This window comes from Talpa occidentalis, unplaced genomic scaffold, assembly GCF_014898055.3.
Source record: "Talpa occidentalis isolate TD23 unplaced genomic scaffold, MPIMG_talOcc4v2.1 talOcc4.3, whole genome shotgun sequence".
In the NCBI taxonomy this organism is placed as follows: Eukaryota; Metazoa; Chordata; class Mammalia; order Eulipotyphla; family Talpidae; genus Talpa; species Talpa occidentalis.
The window spans coordinates 51,825,109-51,840,301 of record NW_023603184.1 but is presented as its reverse complement, the minus strand read 5'-3'; the positions used below and the strand labels follow the sequence as shown (position 1 = coordinate 51,840,301).

At 38.2% G+C, this 15,193-nt stretch overlaps 1 protein-coding gene across 2 annotated transcripts in view; it reads left to right on the top strand.

Annotated features, from left to right (window-relative positions):
* The window catches only part of RAB38 (RAB38, member RAS oncogene family), a 64,601-nt gene extending 49,683 nt beyond the window's left edge, over positions 1 to 14,918 (top strand). The window contains exon 3 of one of the 2 annotated variants that reach the window (XM_037523114.1): positions 14,062 to 14,918. In XM_037523114.1, coding sequence (XP_037379011.1) covers positions 14,062 to 14,214 — 153 coding nt within the window. In that variant the 3' untranslated portion in view covers positions 14,215 to 14,918. The remainder of the gene's footprint in view (positions 1 to 14,061) is intronic. The other variant, XM_054699591.1, reaches the window with a different exon arrangement.
* The last annotated feature ends 275 nt before the right edge of the window (positions 14,919 to 15,193 follow it).

Sequence of the window (15,193 nt, the reverse complement as noted above, 5' to 3'; positions counted from 1 at the left end):
AAATAAAGAAATATTTATTAAGCAACTTTATGTCTTTCTGAACAGGTACTTCTTTTCAGGTCATTTATATTTCAACTTTATTTTCAATTTGCATGTGCTGCATGTATTAAAGTTATCAAATGACGCTTGATTTCTGCCTGCTTAATAATGTGCAACTTTATGGAAACTATTTTTCTTCTTTTTAAAATCATAAATACATCTACATTGGTGCAGATGATTGCAAATGTCAATTAAGTATTAAGGAAATGTAAATGAGAGTTTCCTGATTTTGCAATGATTCCCACATGGCTAGTTTTGTACTCCCCCCAGCCTTTTATTTCAGTTCCTTGCACAAGTTGTCTAAATGGCCACTCCCCCCATTCTCTGAATCTCAAGTCAAGTATTTGCCAGTAGTGTCAATATGACCTAAGTGGGGTCACTCTTGGACTCAGAATTGCTGTAGTGTTGAGTATGAACACTTGATTTAAACTGAACTCCCCAGGCTCCTTCTTTAGGATCTCCAGCTGAGTTTGGAGGTAGGAGGTCATTTCTTTTGGATGACGAAACTATGAAGAGAGCCACTAAGAGACTACTGGCTGCTGTCATCTCCTTATTTACATGCCAAGGAAGCTGAGCAAATGAAAAATAGAGCTAACTTGTTGGTGTGTGAGAATCTAATAGTATTTCCTAAGATTTATTGGAGTGGCTTGAACATTTGAGCTATGTGAGTACTCCTGGGAGCTACCCTACATATGACCTAGGCAATTCAACGGGTTTCTGATTTTTGCAACCAGAAACTCATGGTTAATCATTTGGATAGAGTGCACTTGCTTTAGTAAATGATTGCTTAAGTAAGCATCTTATACTTATTAAACTCTGAATTTGAGAAATCTTTCCTATTAAGGAAGCTTTATTCCTAGGACTCCCACAAGCTTAACTACATTAGTCAAGGACTGGAAAGTCTCAAGGGTCACCCTCAATCCTATTTGGGAAAAAGGCAGAGCATAAACTCTCTGCTTTCATAGCTGATGAAACTGACTTCTAAGAGAAAACTCTGTTTCTAGTTACTGAGCTAGTTTGTGGTAACATCAGGGCTAGGCTGCCATCTCTTAATTTTCTAAAGCTGTCCTGCATGGGAACTTCAATAATAGATTTCAACATAGAGAAAGTCACAATATTTTTTTTTAGTGATCTTTAATTGGTATTAGTCCATTTTTCTTTCTCTTTCCTTCATAAGACTGCTTGCCAACAGATCCTATCTAGCTGCCAGTAACACTCCAAGTGCATGAAAGTGCCACTTCTGTTCTCAAGAAGTTTACTATCTGGTGAGAAGGTAAACTTCTAAAAGGCATTGCAATTATGCAGGACAAAGTTCCTAAAGGGGACTGCTATGCAAACATCCACTAAGAGAGGACCCAACCTGTCTCAGGTAGGGAGTGAGTAATGTCAAGGCTTTGTCCAAACCACTCATGGCCATTGTTCCCAGCCTTGTTATTACCATTATTTAACTCTATTAAAGTCAAACACACAAGCTTCCTTTTGGAATAGGCTCAGAAAAATGGAGAAAGGTAATAATGGATGTTTCCATTACTTGATAAAGGTGAAATACAATATAAAGTCAGTTAATAAAGGTCTCTATCCACCCCTAACTCCTGGCCGTTCACAACTACTGCCATAAATACCACCACTGCTGGTGTTTGTTGCCAAATGTGCAGAGAGGAACACTAGCCCTGTGCAACAGATCATGAGAGAAGAAGAGCTCTGTGGCCAGATCTGTTTATGAAACACTGCACATCCAGCCCTGCTTGGAGAAGGAAGAGGAGAGAGGCAGTTTCTCCCCATACCTCCCATGCTAACCTGCGCTTACTTTCCTTACTTCACATGATATTGTTGTGAATTTTCTACTTCCAGGTGGCTCTTGTTTCTTCATTTCCCCGAATGTCCTCCCACCCAGGAGACTAGACACTTCTTCATTTAATGCAACAAGTCCAGTCACATGCCACATACTGTGAACTTCTAGGACTCTGAGGAATCCTATGATAAAGGATGATTTTGAGTTCACTTACTATTTCCTAAAATTGCTTCACCATTAGAGACCTTTTTCCCAAGTATCATCTTAATAACCTTCAGAACACACTTTGAAACAGTTTATTCTAATAACATTGTCTTTCCAAACATTCTCATATACAACTTAATAATAATACTTATGCAATGTAGTATTATTGTTTTACAAGTGTTTCATTTTCTTTCCAGGTCTGCTACCACTATTGCTGAATTCTTTCACATTTCGCCTTGTTTTATACACATCCTCAGCAACCTTATGAGATTAGCATTATTTTAATCACATATTATAAAAAAAAAATTGAGACTTGGACAAAGGTTAGAGTGTCTTTTCTAGGGTTACATAGCTTGCAATTGGCAGACCTAGGACCTGTGTCCTTCTAATGCACCTTTTCTCTTGTATTAAATGAATAAATACACAAATAACAACAATTTAAGGTGACCAGAAGATTCTGAAAATGGGGAATGTACCTGAATTTCATTCAAAAGCTTATATAGGATATAATTAGATCACTGTGAGTCAATTAGTTGTCAGCATCTAAGTATTTCCAAATGAAATAAGTTTGCTCTGCTGGGCAGGGCATCTGCAGATAAAAATAGAGCCTGAATAGCCCAAACTAAACACATTCAGAAATGGGCTTGTGGTTTAGTTCAGTTGGAACCCAGCTAAATAGGGGAGTTAGTGGAGATGAGACAGAAGAGACATTGGGGCCATATTAAGTACCTTCAGGTATTGATTCTGAGCAGGAAGGTGAGCCAATGAAGTTGTTCTAAGCTAAGAACTGGAGATGAGGTGAGACTATAACCTGGAAAGTAATCAGACAGTCTGGCAGGAATATGGAACAGTATTGTCATGGGAAGAAAATGAAAATATGTACCCAGGGAAGAGACTATAGAGGGATTGACCCTGATGAAATTTCATAGTGACTGTGTTAAGGGATCAGATCACCATCATTGTCTCTGAACTAATAGATAATAATCACATAACTGCTGACTCCAGAGCATGCTAAGGAACAGAGTGTGGAGACTTTGGTGAATAGTGTTTGTCCATGGAAAGTGCTCAATGATTATTGCTGAATGACAAATGATTTTACTTAGCTATGTGATATTTTGATATGTGATAGAAACTTCAAATTGAGCTATTTCTTTTTTCTTTGTTCATAGGAGATCTTAGAGTGAAGAAAGGGACAGTGTTATTCCACATTAGGAAGATGAAAACATATGTTGAGTATTGATCCAGAGATTTTGTTAGGCTAACAATGACTTTTTTAAAAAAAGATTTATTTTTATTTATGCATACAAGAACTGGGGTGTAGGCCAGAGGTGCAGGGCAAGAGAGGATTCATCAGAGTGGGGAGCAGAACAGGCAGATCTACTGAAACACACCGCTGAGGGGAGCAGCGGGCAAGACAGGAGCGGTCTGCTGTGCCATGTGGGTCAGGTCCCTGGCTGGGATAAAACTCAAGCCACAGTGGCTGGCAATAGCTTGATAGTGCTGAGACTTTAGCCCCTGTGCCACCAGAGAGGCTTCTTAACAATGGCTATTGAGTTACTGAGTTAGACATCAGGAATTTGGTCAAGAATTTGGTGGGAGAATCAGGTTCAAGTTTTTTTTTTTTATAAAATAATTGCTTTACTTCTATAATAAGCATAAGCATAACAATAAGCATAACATTCCATAAATTCAGGATAGTAAATACTGCTGGGAAATATAGGGACAACATAGGATTAGGAGGAGGTAAACATTTATTATATTTCTTTATGTAATGACCCAATCAAATACTGCAAAATGATAGGATTTGATAAAACTAATGACAGTGTACATATGTTTGTTACAGTAGTATTTATATTTTCAATATGCTTATATATTTAATAGCTTCAATAAATGAGGGGAAAATAGGCTATCTATATGCAAAAAACTCACATTTGAACTTCTTCTTACACTATACATAAAATGCAAATCAATATGGATCAGAATTCTGGCAGTTAGCTAGTCCCATGAAGTTTCAAATACAAAAAGGTGATCAAAAGGTAATTTTGTTTAGTTTTATCAACTTGTACACTTTTACGAATTGTTTTTATTGCTGTATGTTTTCACTCAAGCCTATGGTATTTTAACAAGGGTGGCAGAAAGAGTTTCATTTATGCTATCTGGAAAAGTGAGGGTTTCAAACTTTCTACTAAAGAGTTATTTGAAGCCTGGCTGAACTGAATGTGACATGCAAAGGAAAGATAAATAGAAAACTGAAAAGAAATTGTTCAGTTTGAATTAACAATTGATTCAGCTTCATGAAAATTCTTTTTTTAAAAAAAAGATTTATTTATTGATTTATACAAGCACTGGGTACAGTCAGAAGCTCAGGAGGGTGAGAGAATTCACCAGAGCCAGAGGGGAGACCAGAGCAGGCAGACTGAGGAAGCACACTGCTGAGGGGAGCAGCGGGTGGCAGGACAGGTCTGTGCACCCTGTGGTATCCTCGCCCATGGCCAGGGATCGAACAGGCGCTGCAGAGGCTGCGGGCAGCTTCGCATCCCAGCGCTCAACTGCTGCCCCACTGGGGAGGCCCTTCATGAAAATTCTTAAGAGGCAAAATGATATTTAAAAATACATATAATATATCCTGATAAATATACATGTAGTTATCCATCTTCAACTTTTCCCACAAATATAATATTTCTAATGCTAAAACTTTTGTTAAGTGGTTGCTATTATCTTTATATTACAGGTGAGGCCCAAGAAAATTGAGTGCTTTGCCTAAGTTCATCTAGTTATTAAATAGCAAAAGTTACCCAAAATGGTTTCTGGAAAAACAGAGTTTAACAATTATTATTTTAATTTTTATTGAAGTGACATAGCATTATAGCATCGTGTGTTTGAGATGTGTGTCACTGTAACAGGGTGGTCCCCAGGAAAGGGGGAGGTTCCCTGCCCCACCCAAGGGAGGGTGGAGCTGAGCAAAAAGAGGAAAAGCTGCAGAAGAGACTGAGGAAGGAAGCAGGATGGAGCCAGGAGACCTGGAGGAGGCGCATGGAGCCTAGAGACATGTAAAGAAACTGCGCTTGTCTTTTGGTCGTGGACTGGGTAACACAAATGTGGGTGAGACCTGTGGGGAGGTGACAATAGCAGCTTTTATCTTGATGTTGATTTTGCTCTTTTCCTTCTGGGCTTGTCCGGTTGTTTCTGACCCTTTGCTGTGGGTCCCCACTGGAGGATGCTTTAGACTTGTAGCAGGCTTTGGGGCCTTGTTCTGGGCCGATCCCATATGGATGGACTTTTACCCACGAGGGGATGGGTAACTTTGGGTGCTTCGTTTAGAAACTAGACTCTTTGCCTTACCTGTATTGTTTCCTAGTTTTATTAAAGATCCTTCCCATTAGTCTCATGTGTTTTGTGTTGATGCGGCGGATGGCAGAACCCATTTAGAATAGGCAGGTTTGCGGGGTTTGGGCTGCCCCTCTCCCTGTCCTATAACATCACTATAGAGGAATATCTGTATATATACTATGTTAGGCTCACCAATGATATCTTTCACCATTGAATTGACCCATTTTACCCAGTTCACTTACCTTCCTCTTTCCCTGCCCTTCTGATAAACACTAATTTGGTACTAAAGAATAATATATTAATTTTCTTTTTAGTTCATCAGTTTGTTTTCTCTATCACATATTGGTGACTTGTTTCACTAAGCATAACACCATCTAAAAATATTTTGTTGCAAATAGCAGGATTTCATCTTTCTTTTTATGTCTAGTAGTAATCTACTGTGTTCTACAGCACATCTTTCTTTCTCAATTCATCAATGGACATTTAGGTTGTTTACAACTCTGGGCATAAATAATGCTACCATGAACATGGAGGTGCATGTATATCTCAGAATTATTTTTTTTTCATAATCATTGTATAAATACCCAGAAGTGGGATGACTTGGATCATGAGGAATTTATATTTTACATTTTTTGAGAAATTTCTATACTACTTTCCATAATGACTGTACTAATTTACACTAAGAGTGTCAAGGGTTCCCATCTCTCCACATTTTCTCCATCACTTGTTGTTTCTTGTCCTTTGAAACATAGCCACCATCACAGGTATGAGGTTTTGAAACACATTTAATTATTTTTAATATTAGAAATTTAACTTTTGTTACTGTGAATGAGCAAGTCCTTTGAAAGATTTGAAAAATTGTATGTACTTCCCTAGCCATGACTGATTTTAGGCCACTGAAATATTATTTTTAGCAGAGCAAGATCAGTGCTCCCAAGTCTGAGATGTAAACTTAGTTTGAAGGAGCCCAATAAAAATTCTTGATTTCAGTAGGAAGAAATAGACCCCAGAAGAAAACTGTGAGTATTAATGGGGGAGACAGAGGGAAGAAATACCACTTGGGCAAAATTACAAGTGCCTGCCACTCTCGTCCCCATGTGAGGTGTGAACTAACCTAAAAGATAACTGCAAAATGTTTGTGTTGATTCTTACAGGAAGAATTTAAAAACCCCTGTTCTGTGTAAAACTTCTTACAGCGGTGTTACTATCTAGTGGGCCATCTGCTCTAATTAAAATTTCACAGAGCTGAGGAATTTAATAATTTAATGCCTTAACTGCAGAGCCTCTAGTGTTTTTTTTGTTTTGTTTTGTTTTGTTTTTCTTTTTTGAGGTTGATGTGTTTGGAAAGATTAGGGGAGATTAAATTCTTTGGCAGATTCTAAGTAGGCAGAGACTTCAGATATTTTTGCTCTCTGGCATTGGGGGTTAGAGATTAAATAATTTGTCACCAGAAAGATGTTCTTAAGAGCTAATTAAAAACCTGACAGTACCAAAGACCTCAACTAGTTCAATTTATATACTTTCCTCTATGGGAAGATCAGAATCACCACAGCTTAAATCACTGTATTAAATGATACTTCCAGAAGAAAAAAGCATTCTTAATTATATGACTGGCGTTAAGCCTGGGCATATATTTTAAAGAAGTGGAGAGTCTTTCAATATCTGACCTCTTCCTAGATAAATTATCCTTCTTATGGATTTTTTTTTTTAGCTTTCTAAGTGATTTGAATGTGCAGTCAGTCAGGACTGAGAACCACTGATTTGGAAATGAAATTATTTTACTATCTGTTGTAATCCTAGGAGACACTACAATGTACTGGGTTCAGGGTAGGAACTGGAATTAGGCCAGTCTGATTGACCAAGAATGACTGACTGACCAAGAACTTATTCTGCTCTGGATCCGTTGCCTCAAATTGTTGAAAGTTAAAATTTCCTACCTTTAAGTATCACTATGAGCTCTCTAATAGATTTTTGTGAGGATAGGCTGTGAACATTGTTTCATAATTAAAGCAGCTGCTGCAATATGATCAGCTGGGAGTAGACACTCAATAATAATTGGTAATTACTACCATTTATTTATTTTTTAATATTTATTTATTTATACCAGAACTGGGGTACAGGTCAGAGGTGCAGAAGGTTGAGAGAATTCACCAGAGAGCGTGGGGAGCAGAACAGGCAGATGAACTGAAGACACTGCTGAGGGGAGCAACAGGCGAGACAGGATAGGTCAGCCATGCCCTGTGGGTATCTCCCTGGCTGGCCAGGATTGAACCGGTGCTGCAGAGGCTGTGGACAGCTTTACAGTGCTGCTCTCAATCCACTGCACCATTGGGGAGGCCCCACTACCAATTATTTTTAATAAAATGCTTTGTTGGGAATGCTGAGCCTACTCCTCAGGTTGTATTACTGATATAAGTGAAAAGTTTCTGAAAAAAGTTGTCATTTTGAAAATATGTTAATAAATCACAGTCAGATTCAGTCTAATTGAACTTTACCAGGAAGTCATATCAATTTCTATTATAGCAAAAGATTCCAGAAATATGTAGTTATCATCTCTGGAATAAATAATAATAATAATTCTAAAGTAGTACTTTGTGTTTAAGCCAGTAACTCTGTTTCTTCACAATCACATAAAATATGTGGACTTGGATATATCTACTTGGATGCCAAGTAGTTCAACCAGTTATATTGCAAAACAGTTGCCCAAAGGGTATGAACTTATAATATTATCGGGCATGTTTTGATTACCATGTGGCTTGGACTTAAGAGAGAGAGAAGTTTGTTCCATTCTGCTGTTTCTTCTAGTCTAGACCATTAGCTGTGATTTCTGTGGTCTAGCCATAGTGTTTGCCCCAAGCCCTGACTATATGATCCTAACCTTTCAATCCTTAAAACACATTCTTTGCCTTACTGTTCCTTTAATTATTTGGGAAAATACTTTGGAGCTGAAATAAGGGGTTGAATCCAAGGCTCTGCGACACACCTTGCTTTTTGTGGAAAGCACAGAGTAAGCAGCATGCTTACTCTCCTCTTTGGGTGTCTGGGGACAGTGGCTAACCTTTCTCAATTGTTTCCTCAGTTGCAGAATGAAGGACTAGAATACAGACATTGTTGTGTTCTTCTGATGATTAAATGAAGTATTGCATAGCAGAATATATGGATAAACTTCATGAAGTGCACACTCCATGTCTTTTACTGTTGTATTTTATATTTCAACGTATTAAATTGTATTAACATAAATCTACTATAAGGAATATCTCTTAATTCTCTTCTTACAGATGAGGAAACTGAGACACAGAGTGTTTAAAGTAATTGTAATTAAGTCACACCCCAGAAAGTGAGGGGATAAAGATCAGAGTTTGGCTGCAGGTCTGTGATACAACATGTTTTTGTAGATGCATGTGATAAATATAGTATTAAGGAATAGTGATTCTTCTTTTTCCTGGCTTTCTATTAAAATCTCTATGAAATATGTTATGATGTGGCAATCTGCACCATGACACAGTTTTTCACCAAATACTGTTAAATTAATTGATAAAGCCAAATGTTAAGGGTCTGTAAAATTTAATCTAGTGATAGATTTATATAACATTGTCTTTATTGACACTTCACCTGCAAAAACAACAACCTCTTCCTGGTCAACTTAGCATGCAAGACTTCATTGATCTGTCTCCAGAACTCTTTCCATCCTTATTATGCTTTTGCTATTTACACAGACCTTGCTAAGGTAAGCACCATCAAAAAATGGGACTTGTTTCCTCATCTTTATCTTTGCATGCCTTCTTCTTAGTGGGGCACTGATAACACTGATAAAATAACACTGATAAATAACACTGATAAAATGAATAAACAAGGTTCTGTCACTACGCACAGCTACTCCATTTATGTGAGACCTAATAGCAGGCATTGTTTCCCTGTGGCTCTTGTGCCTTCCTTTATATTGAACCTCATCCCCCATCATCCATTTTCCCTGTCTTGACACCAGTATACCACTACCTGGGGTGCTCAAATCTATAATTTCACCAGTACCATCTTATCTTTGATTAAAATAATTCTGTTTGACTAATGGAGTCTTTTTTTTCTCATAATGATGATGGATTTTCATTGTTTTTTTCCTATACTAGCATTTCACTATTCTCATTAGTAGATACTAGTGATTTGCATAGTAAGGAAGGAAAATTCTACTTAACGAACATGTTAATTTATAAATGGAGTTTTAAAAAATACTACCATAAGGTCCTCTCTGGTGTTGTAAGAGGTTAAGTGTCAACACTATGAAGCTATCCTCAACTACCACAGCACAAGTTCCATGAAGTGACCCACATGGTGCAGCAGACCTCTCCTGACTCTCCCACTGCTCCCCTCAGCAGTGTATTTCAGTCAATGTGCCTGTTCTGTTCCCCACTTTGTCTCTGATGAATCCTCTCAACCCCCATACCTATGGCCTGTACCCCAGTTCTTGTATGCCTAACTAAATCTTTAAAAAAAATTAAAAAATACTACCACAAATCTAATGTACATCATGTGTAACGGAGGGTCCTTTTGAATGAGTAAAAGTATTTTTTCTTGTCATATATGTTTTTCTTCTAATGTATTAACTACTGTTAGCACTATCTTCAAAACAAATTTGTTGAAGCATAAGCTTACTAAGAAGCAAACTTCAATGTCAGAATATGTGAGTTCTGATGCTCCATCCCCCTTGCTGTGTGGTCTTGGGGGAGTCTCTTAACCTTTCCTAATTTAGGTTTTCTCCTTTGTAAATAGATATGACAACATTCCATGCTTGGTATTTGGGGTGGGATTCTGTTATCTCCTTCTACAATATACAAGCAATAGTCAAATGGGACCCTGACTATTGATTTATAAGTGGCTAGGCAAGTTCCCTAAAACCACCCAGATGCAGTGCTTTTTTATCAAGGTAGTCTGGCCAATGAAGGAGTCTTGGATGCCTAAGGGAGTCTACCCTCCCCTACTTTTCTTGAATCAGAGGCAGTAGAGGAGCTGGACCAGGCTTCTAATCCATAGACAAGTGGCTACAATCAAGAGCAAAGTTCTGGGGCCTCCTTGGTGGTGCAAGGGGTCAAGTTTCAGCACTATGAAGCATTGGCAGCCACTGCAGCAAGCCTTTGATCCATGGCCAGGGAGCTACCCACATGACACAGCAGAGCTACCCACATGGTGACCTCTCCTGTTGCATCCACTGCTCCCCTCAGCAGTGTATTTCTGTCCTCTGCCTGTTCTGCTCCCTGCTCTGCCTCTGATGAATTCTCTCATCCTCCTGCGCCTCTGGCCTGTACCCTAGCTCTTGTATAAAAATAAATAAATCTTTTTAAAAAAAATTAAAAATCTTAAAAAAAAAAAAAAAAGAGCAAAGTTCTGGCGAGGTCTGTCCCTAAGAGTCAGGGCCTGGCTGGGTCTGATTAATGCCCAGGGACAGTTAGTTCAATTTTGAACCCTGAGAACAGCCCTAGGAAGTCAAAGAGGTATGCCAAGTGTGTAAAATGACTTTCAGGCATAGTGACCTGTCCAGCAGGGAAGAAGGAAAAGTGCAGCGCTTCTCTGTACACTGGCAGACATGCATGAGGCAGATGCTAGAGCTGAAAGTAGAAAAGCCACCTCCACTCCATCAATAACAACAAAATCGTTAAGAATGAAAATCCGTAGTTGTTTGTTGATTTTGATTTTTTTTCTTTCTTATAGTTATTCTTTTTCCTGGTCCCTTATTTAGTTTTCTAGATTCCTATTATGAGTGAGACCATCCGGTATTTTCCTTTTTCTTTCTGGCTTATTTCGCTGAGCATGATCCCTTCCAGCTCCATCCATGTTGCTGCAAATTGCATGTGTTCATCTTTTTTGAATGCTGAGTATCAGATGGTTTCATTTATAGGAGGAATGTAAGGGAACCAAATAAGGGACCAGGAAAAAAAAATCATAAGAAATAAAAAAATAAAATTAACAGGCAGCTATTTATCAGAGACACTCTGCGGGGGAGGGAGAGAAATCATAACAGGGGAAGGGATGTGTTCTTACAAAGGGACTATGGTGATGGTGCACAGGTGAATTGGTGATGGGGATTTCGTGGGGACTATACCTGAAAGAAGAAAGCATGCATATGCATTGCACAAAAGGGAAGAATGATGTAAAATATATATACAATAAAATTAAGAAATAGATTAAAAAAAAAAGAATGAAAATCCAGTCCTTACCTTATAGGCCTTTACATGTGATTAAATCACTTTATGACAGTTAAATACCCTGCACACACCTTCTGACAGCACCAGTGACCACAGCACCACGCCAGATAAGGTGAAGCATTTTTTTTTTTTAATTAGATCAGTGTTATCACCAAGACCATTGTACAGATGAGAAAAGGAAGGCTCAGAGACATGACTTTTGTCTGGTATAAAAACCAATAACAACCGCATCACAAACAAGCACGATGCACCCAGAACCTCACCTTGTAACTTAGATTGAGAAGCCCTCAGAAACATTTGTATTCAGAGGCTGTGGAGGGGGTAGAAGATAATCAGGCTGTTCTCTGGAAATCAAAATGTTACTTTACGCTTTGATTGTAGGAGAACCCAGGGTTGGGCTTGAAGAATGTGAGGAACATGCCAATGAACATTTGTATTTAATGTCATTAGCCCTAAATATCATTTGGAAGCCATTATTAACTTAAATTTGCCTTGTGATATGACTTCATGCATTGATCTCTAAATATATTAACAGCTTTGACATATATCCAAAAATCAAGGGTAAGTAATTTCACTTCAATTTGGACAAAGTCTTATCGTAAAACAATTTGACAAGAAAGTCATTATTTCTTTCCATTATATATGAGGAAAAACATCAAAGAAGTTCTCCAAATTGTGATTAAAAATAGTCAAAATGGCTTTGGATAAGTAAAGTTTAGGGCAACAGTAGTAAATATTTAATCTACAGTGATAGAATAAACACTTTATTTTAGATTTAAATGTTTGTTCTCTATTTTTCTGCCAAATTAAAGTTGAATTCATTCTTGAAACTAGACTCCTATTTCTGATTTCACATTTTCCTTTAAAGATTTATAACTGGGCCTCCCCTGGTGGCGCAGGCGGTTGAGCTCAGCGCTGTGAAGCTGTCCGCAGCCTCTGCAGCACCGGTTCGATCCCGGCCAGCCGGCAAGGGTCCCACATGGCGCAGCAGACCTCTCCTGTCTTGCCCATTGCTCCCCTCAGCTGTGCATTTCAGTCAGTCTGCCTGTGCTGTTCCCTACTCTGTCTCTGGTGAATCCTTTCACCCTCCTGTGCATATGACCAGTATTCCAGTTCTTGTATGTATGAATAAATAAATCTTAAAAAAAATAAAGATTTATAACCACCAGGATTGCCTAGGTGATGTCGCAATGATAAAAAACCCCAAATCTCAGTGACCTAAACTCACAATGACATAATTCCCACTCATGTTTCATCTATTATCATGTGGTACTTGGCTGTTCATGATCCTCATTTGTAGGCCTCATCTCTATGATTCATGATTACAGAAGCACGGCAAAAGGGTGAATTGAACATTGGCTCCTCTTGTTTCTATTACACAAGAGACACATCACTTCTTTCCATTCTTTCCAATGAAATGCACATGTTTATGCCTAATTTCAAAAGGTCAGAAAAGCGCATGTCTATCACATGGCCAGAAGACAAAGCCAGACATGCTGGTGAAACCAGATGGCCACTATAATAAGAATTTTATTGGTCCTATTTCATATCATGTTCACAAAATGACTTATGGTAGAGGCAATTGTTAATCTAAGTTAGATTGAAGATTTATGTTTCCTCCACAATATACTTAAAGACACTAGTTTATGTACTTAACACTTAACAATACTCGAAAACCTAAATATAAATGATATTTCTGCTTAACAAAGAAAAACAGACATTGCCTGTTTTCTTGCCTAAATGTCAATGTGAGCAGTAGATATAGATGTAACAGACTCATTTCAGTATTAATTTTGCTCCATACAATAAGTCTATCTACCTACCTGTCTATTTTATATTTATATAAGTATATCTATATACTTATATAAATATAAAATATACTTAAATACTTAAAATAGTTTAAGTATTTGAAAATAAGAAAATTAGCCTTTAATTCCAATCCAGCTTACTAAGTGAGCCAATCAAACATTATTTCCTAAGTGACAAAACACTTTCACTTTTGTGAAGGACTAAACATTTCCCACAGAATTGTGGGAAACAAAGTTCTTTGTAGCAATAAGTGAGGATGGGGCCTCCCTAGTGGCACAAGAGGTTAAATCTCAGCACAATGATGCTATCCATAGCCACTGCAGCACGAGTTTGATCCCCGGCCATGGAGATGACCCACATGGCACAGCAGACCTCTCCTGTATCACCTGCTGCTCCCCTCAGCAGGGTATTTCAGTGGATCCACCTGTTCTGTCCCCCACCCTGTCTCTGGTAAATCCTCTCAACCCCCACACCTCTGGCCTATACCCCAGTTCTTGGATGCATAAATAAATTTCTAAAAAATAATAAAATGAGTGAGGATGAGGGAAATAGAAATAGGATGTATGGGTAGGTTATAAGAAGATATATTTAAATGAATTGCCAAAACTGCTGCTCTTTCATCACATATAGATTTCTGCTCCAGCATTAGTTTAGAATATTGATTAAGTGAACCTGTTACTTTTTTTCCCTTAGGAAAATATAAACATCGACGAAGCCTCCAGGTGCCTGGTGAAGCACATACTTGCAAACGAGTGTGGCCTAATGGAGTCCATTGAGCCAGATGTTGTGAAACCCCACCTTACACCACCCAAGGCTGTCAGCTGCTCTGGTTGTGCCAAGTCCTAGCAGGCTTCTTTGCTGGAAGATCCTAGATGTCATCTCATCATCTCCTGAATCGTGCCTCATTTTTTACCATTTTGGGTAAATGTCAGGATAGGGCTACACATGTGACAAACCAAAGATCTATGCCTGTGTCTTTTGTGTAAGAGAGAGAGATAGCAAATGTTCTTTTTATGTATTTCCCAGCACCAGCACAGTGTTTACAGTCCTTTTAAATATTTAGTCTGTTACAGAATTGTGTTTCAGCAGCTGACCAAAAATTCTGCCATTCCAAAGCCAGCCCTGCTATTTGCTTCTTTGAACCAGTCGAGGCCTCAGGTTTTAGAGAAAGGGCAGAGTAGCAGACTGGCTGTCAAGTTAAGCACAGGCATTCATGTTGCCCCTGGTGTCTTTGTCCAGATTTCTATACATTGTCTGCTGGTTTGACAGGCCTATTGAGTAGAAACAGTATTTTTTCCAAAGATAACTTCCATTCTCTACAGAGCTAAGAGCTATCCCGATTTAGCTCTCAGAGTCATGTACACAGGCTTCCTGGGCTTTGTTGCTGTTATTGTCTGTTTAACTGAAAACTGTATGAAAAGATAGATGTGCCCCTTATATGTGCCCTTTTGTTAACTTTCTCAGATTCAAGTTGTGGGACTCGTATGTATGTGTGATATATATTATATATATTTTCACAAGTGAAAACTAAAACATTAAAAGATGTTGATTTCCTGTTTCTGAAAGTGTTTTGGTTTTCTTAATATTGTAAACCTTTTTTTTTTTTTTTGAACTATGTATCCATGTTCTCAAGATCCATTTCTAAAGTTTCACTTTAAAAAGAAGATGCAAAATGTGCACTTAAACAAACTGCGGGGCACTTTTTTTTAAAGATTTATTTATTTATTTTTATTTATATAATAGCTGGGGTACAGGCCAAAGGTGTGGGGGGTGAGAGGATTCACCAGAGACAGAGTGGGGAGAAGAACAGGCAGACTGACTGAAA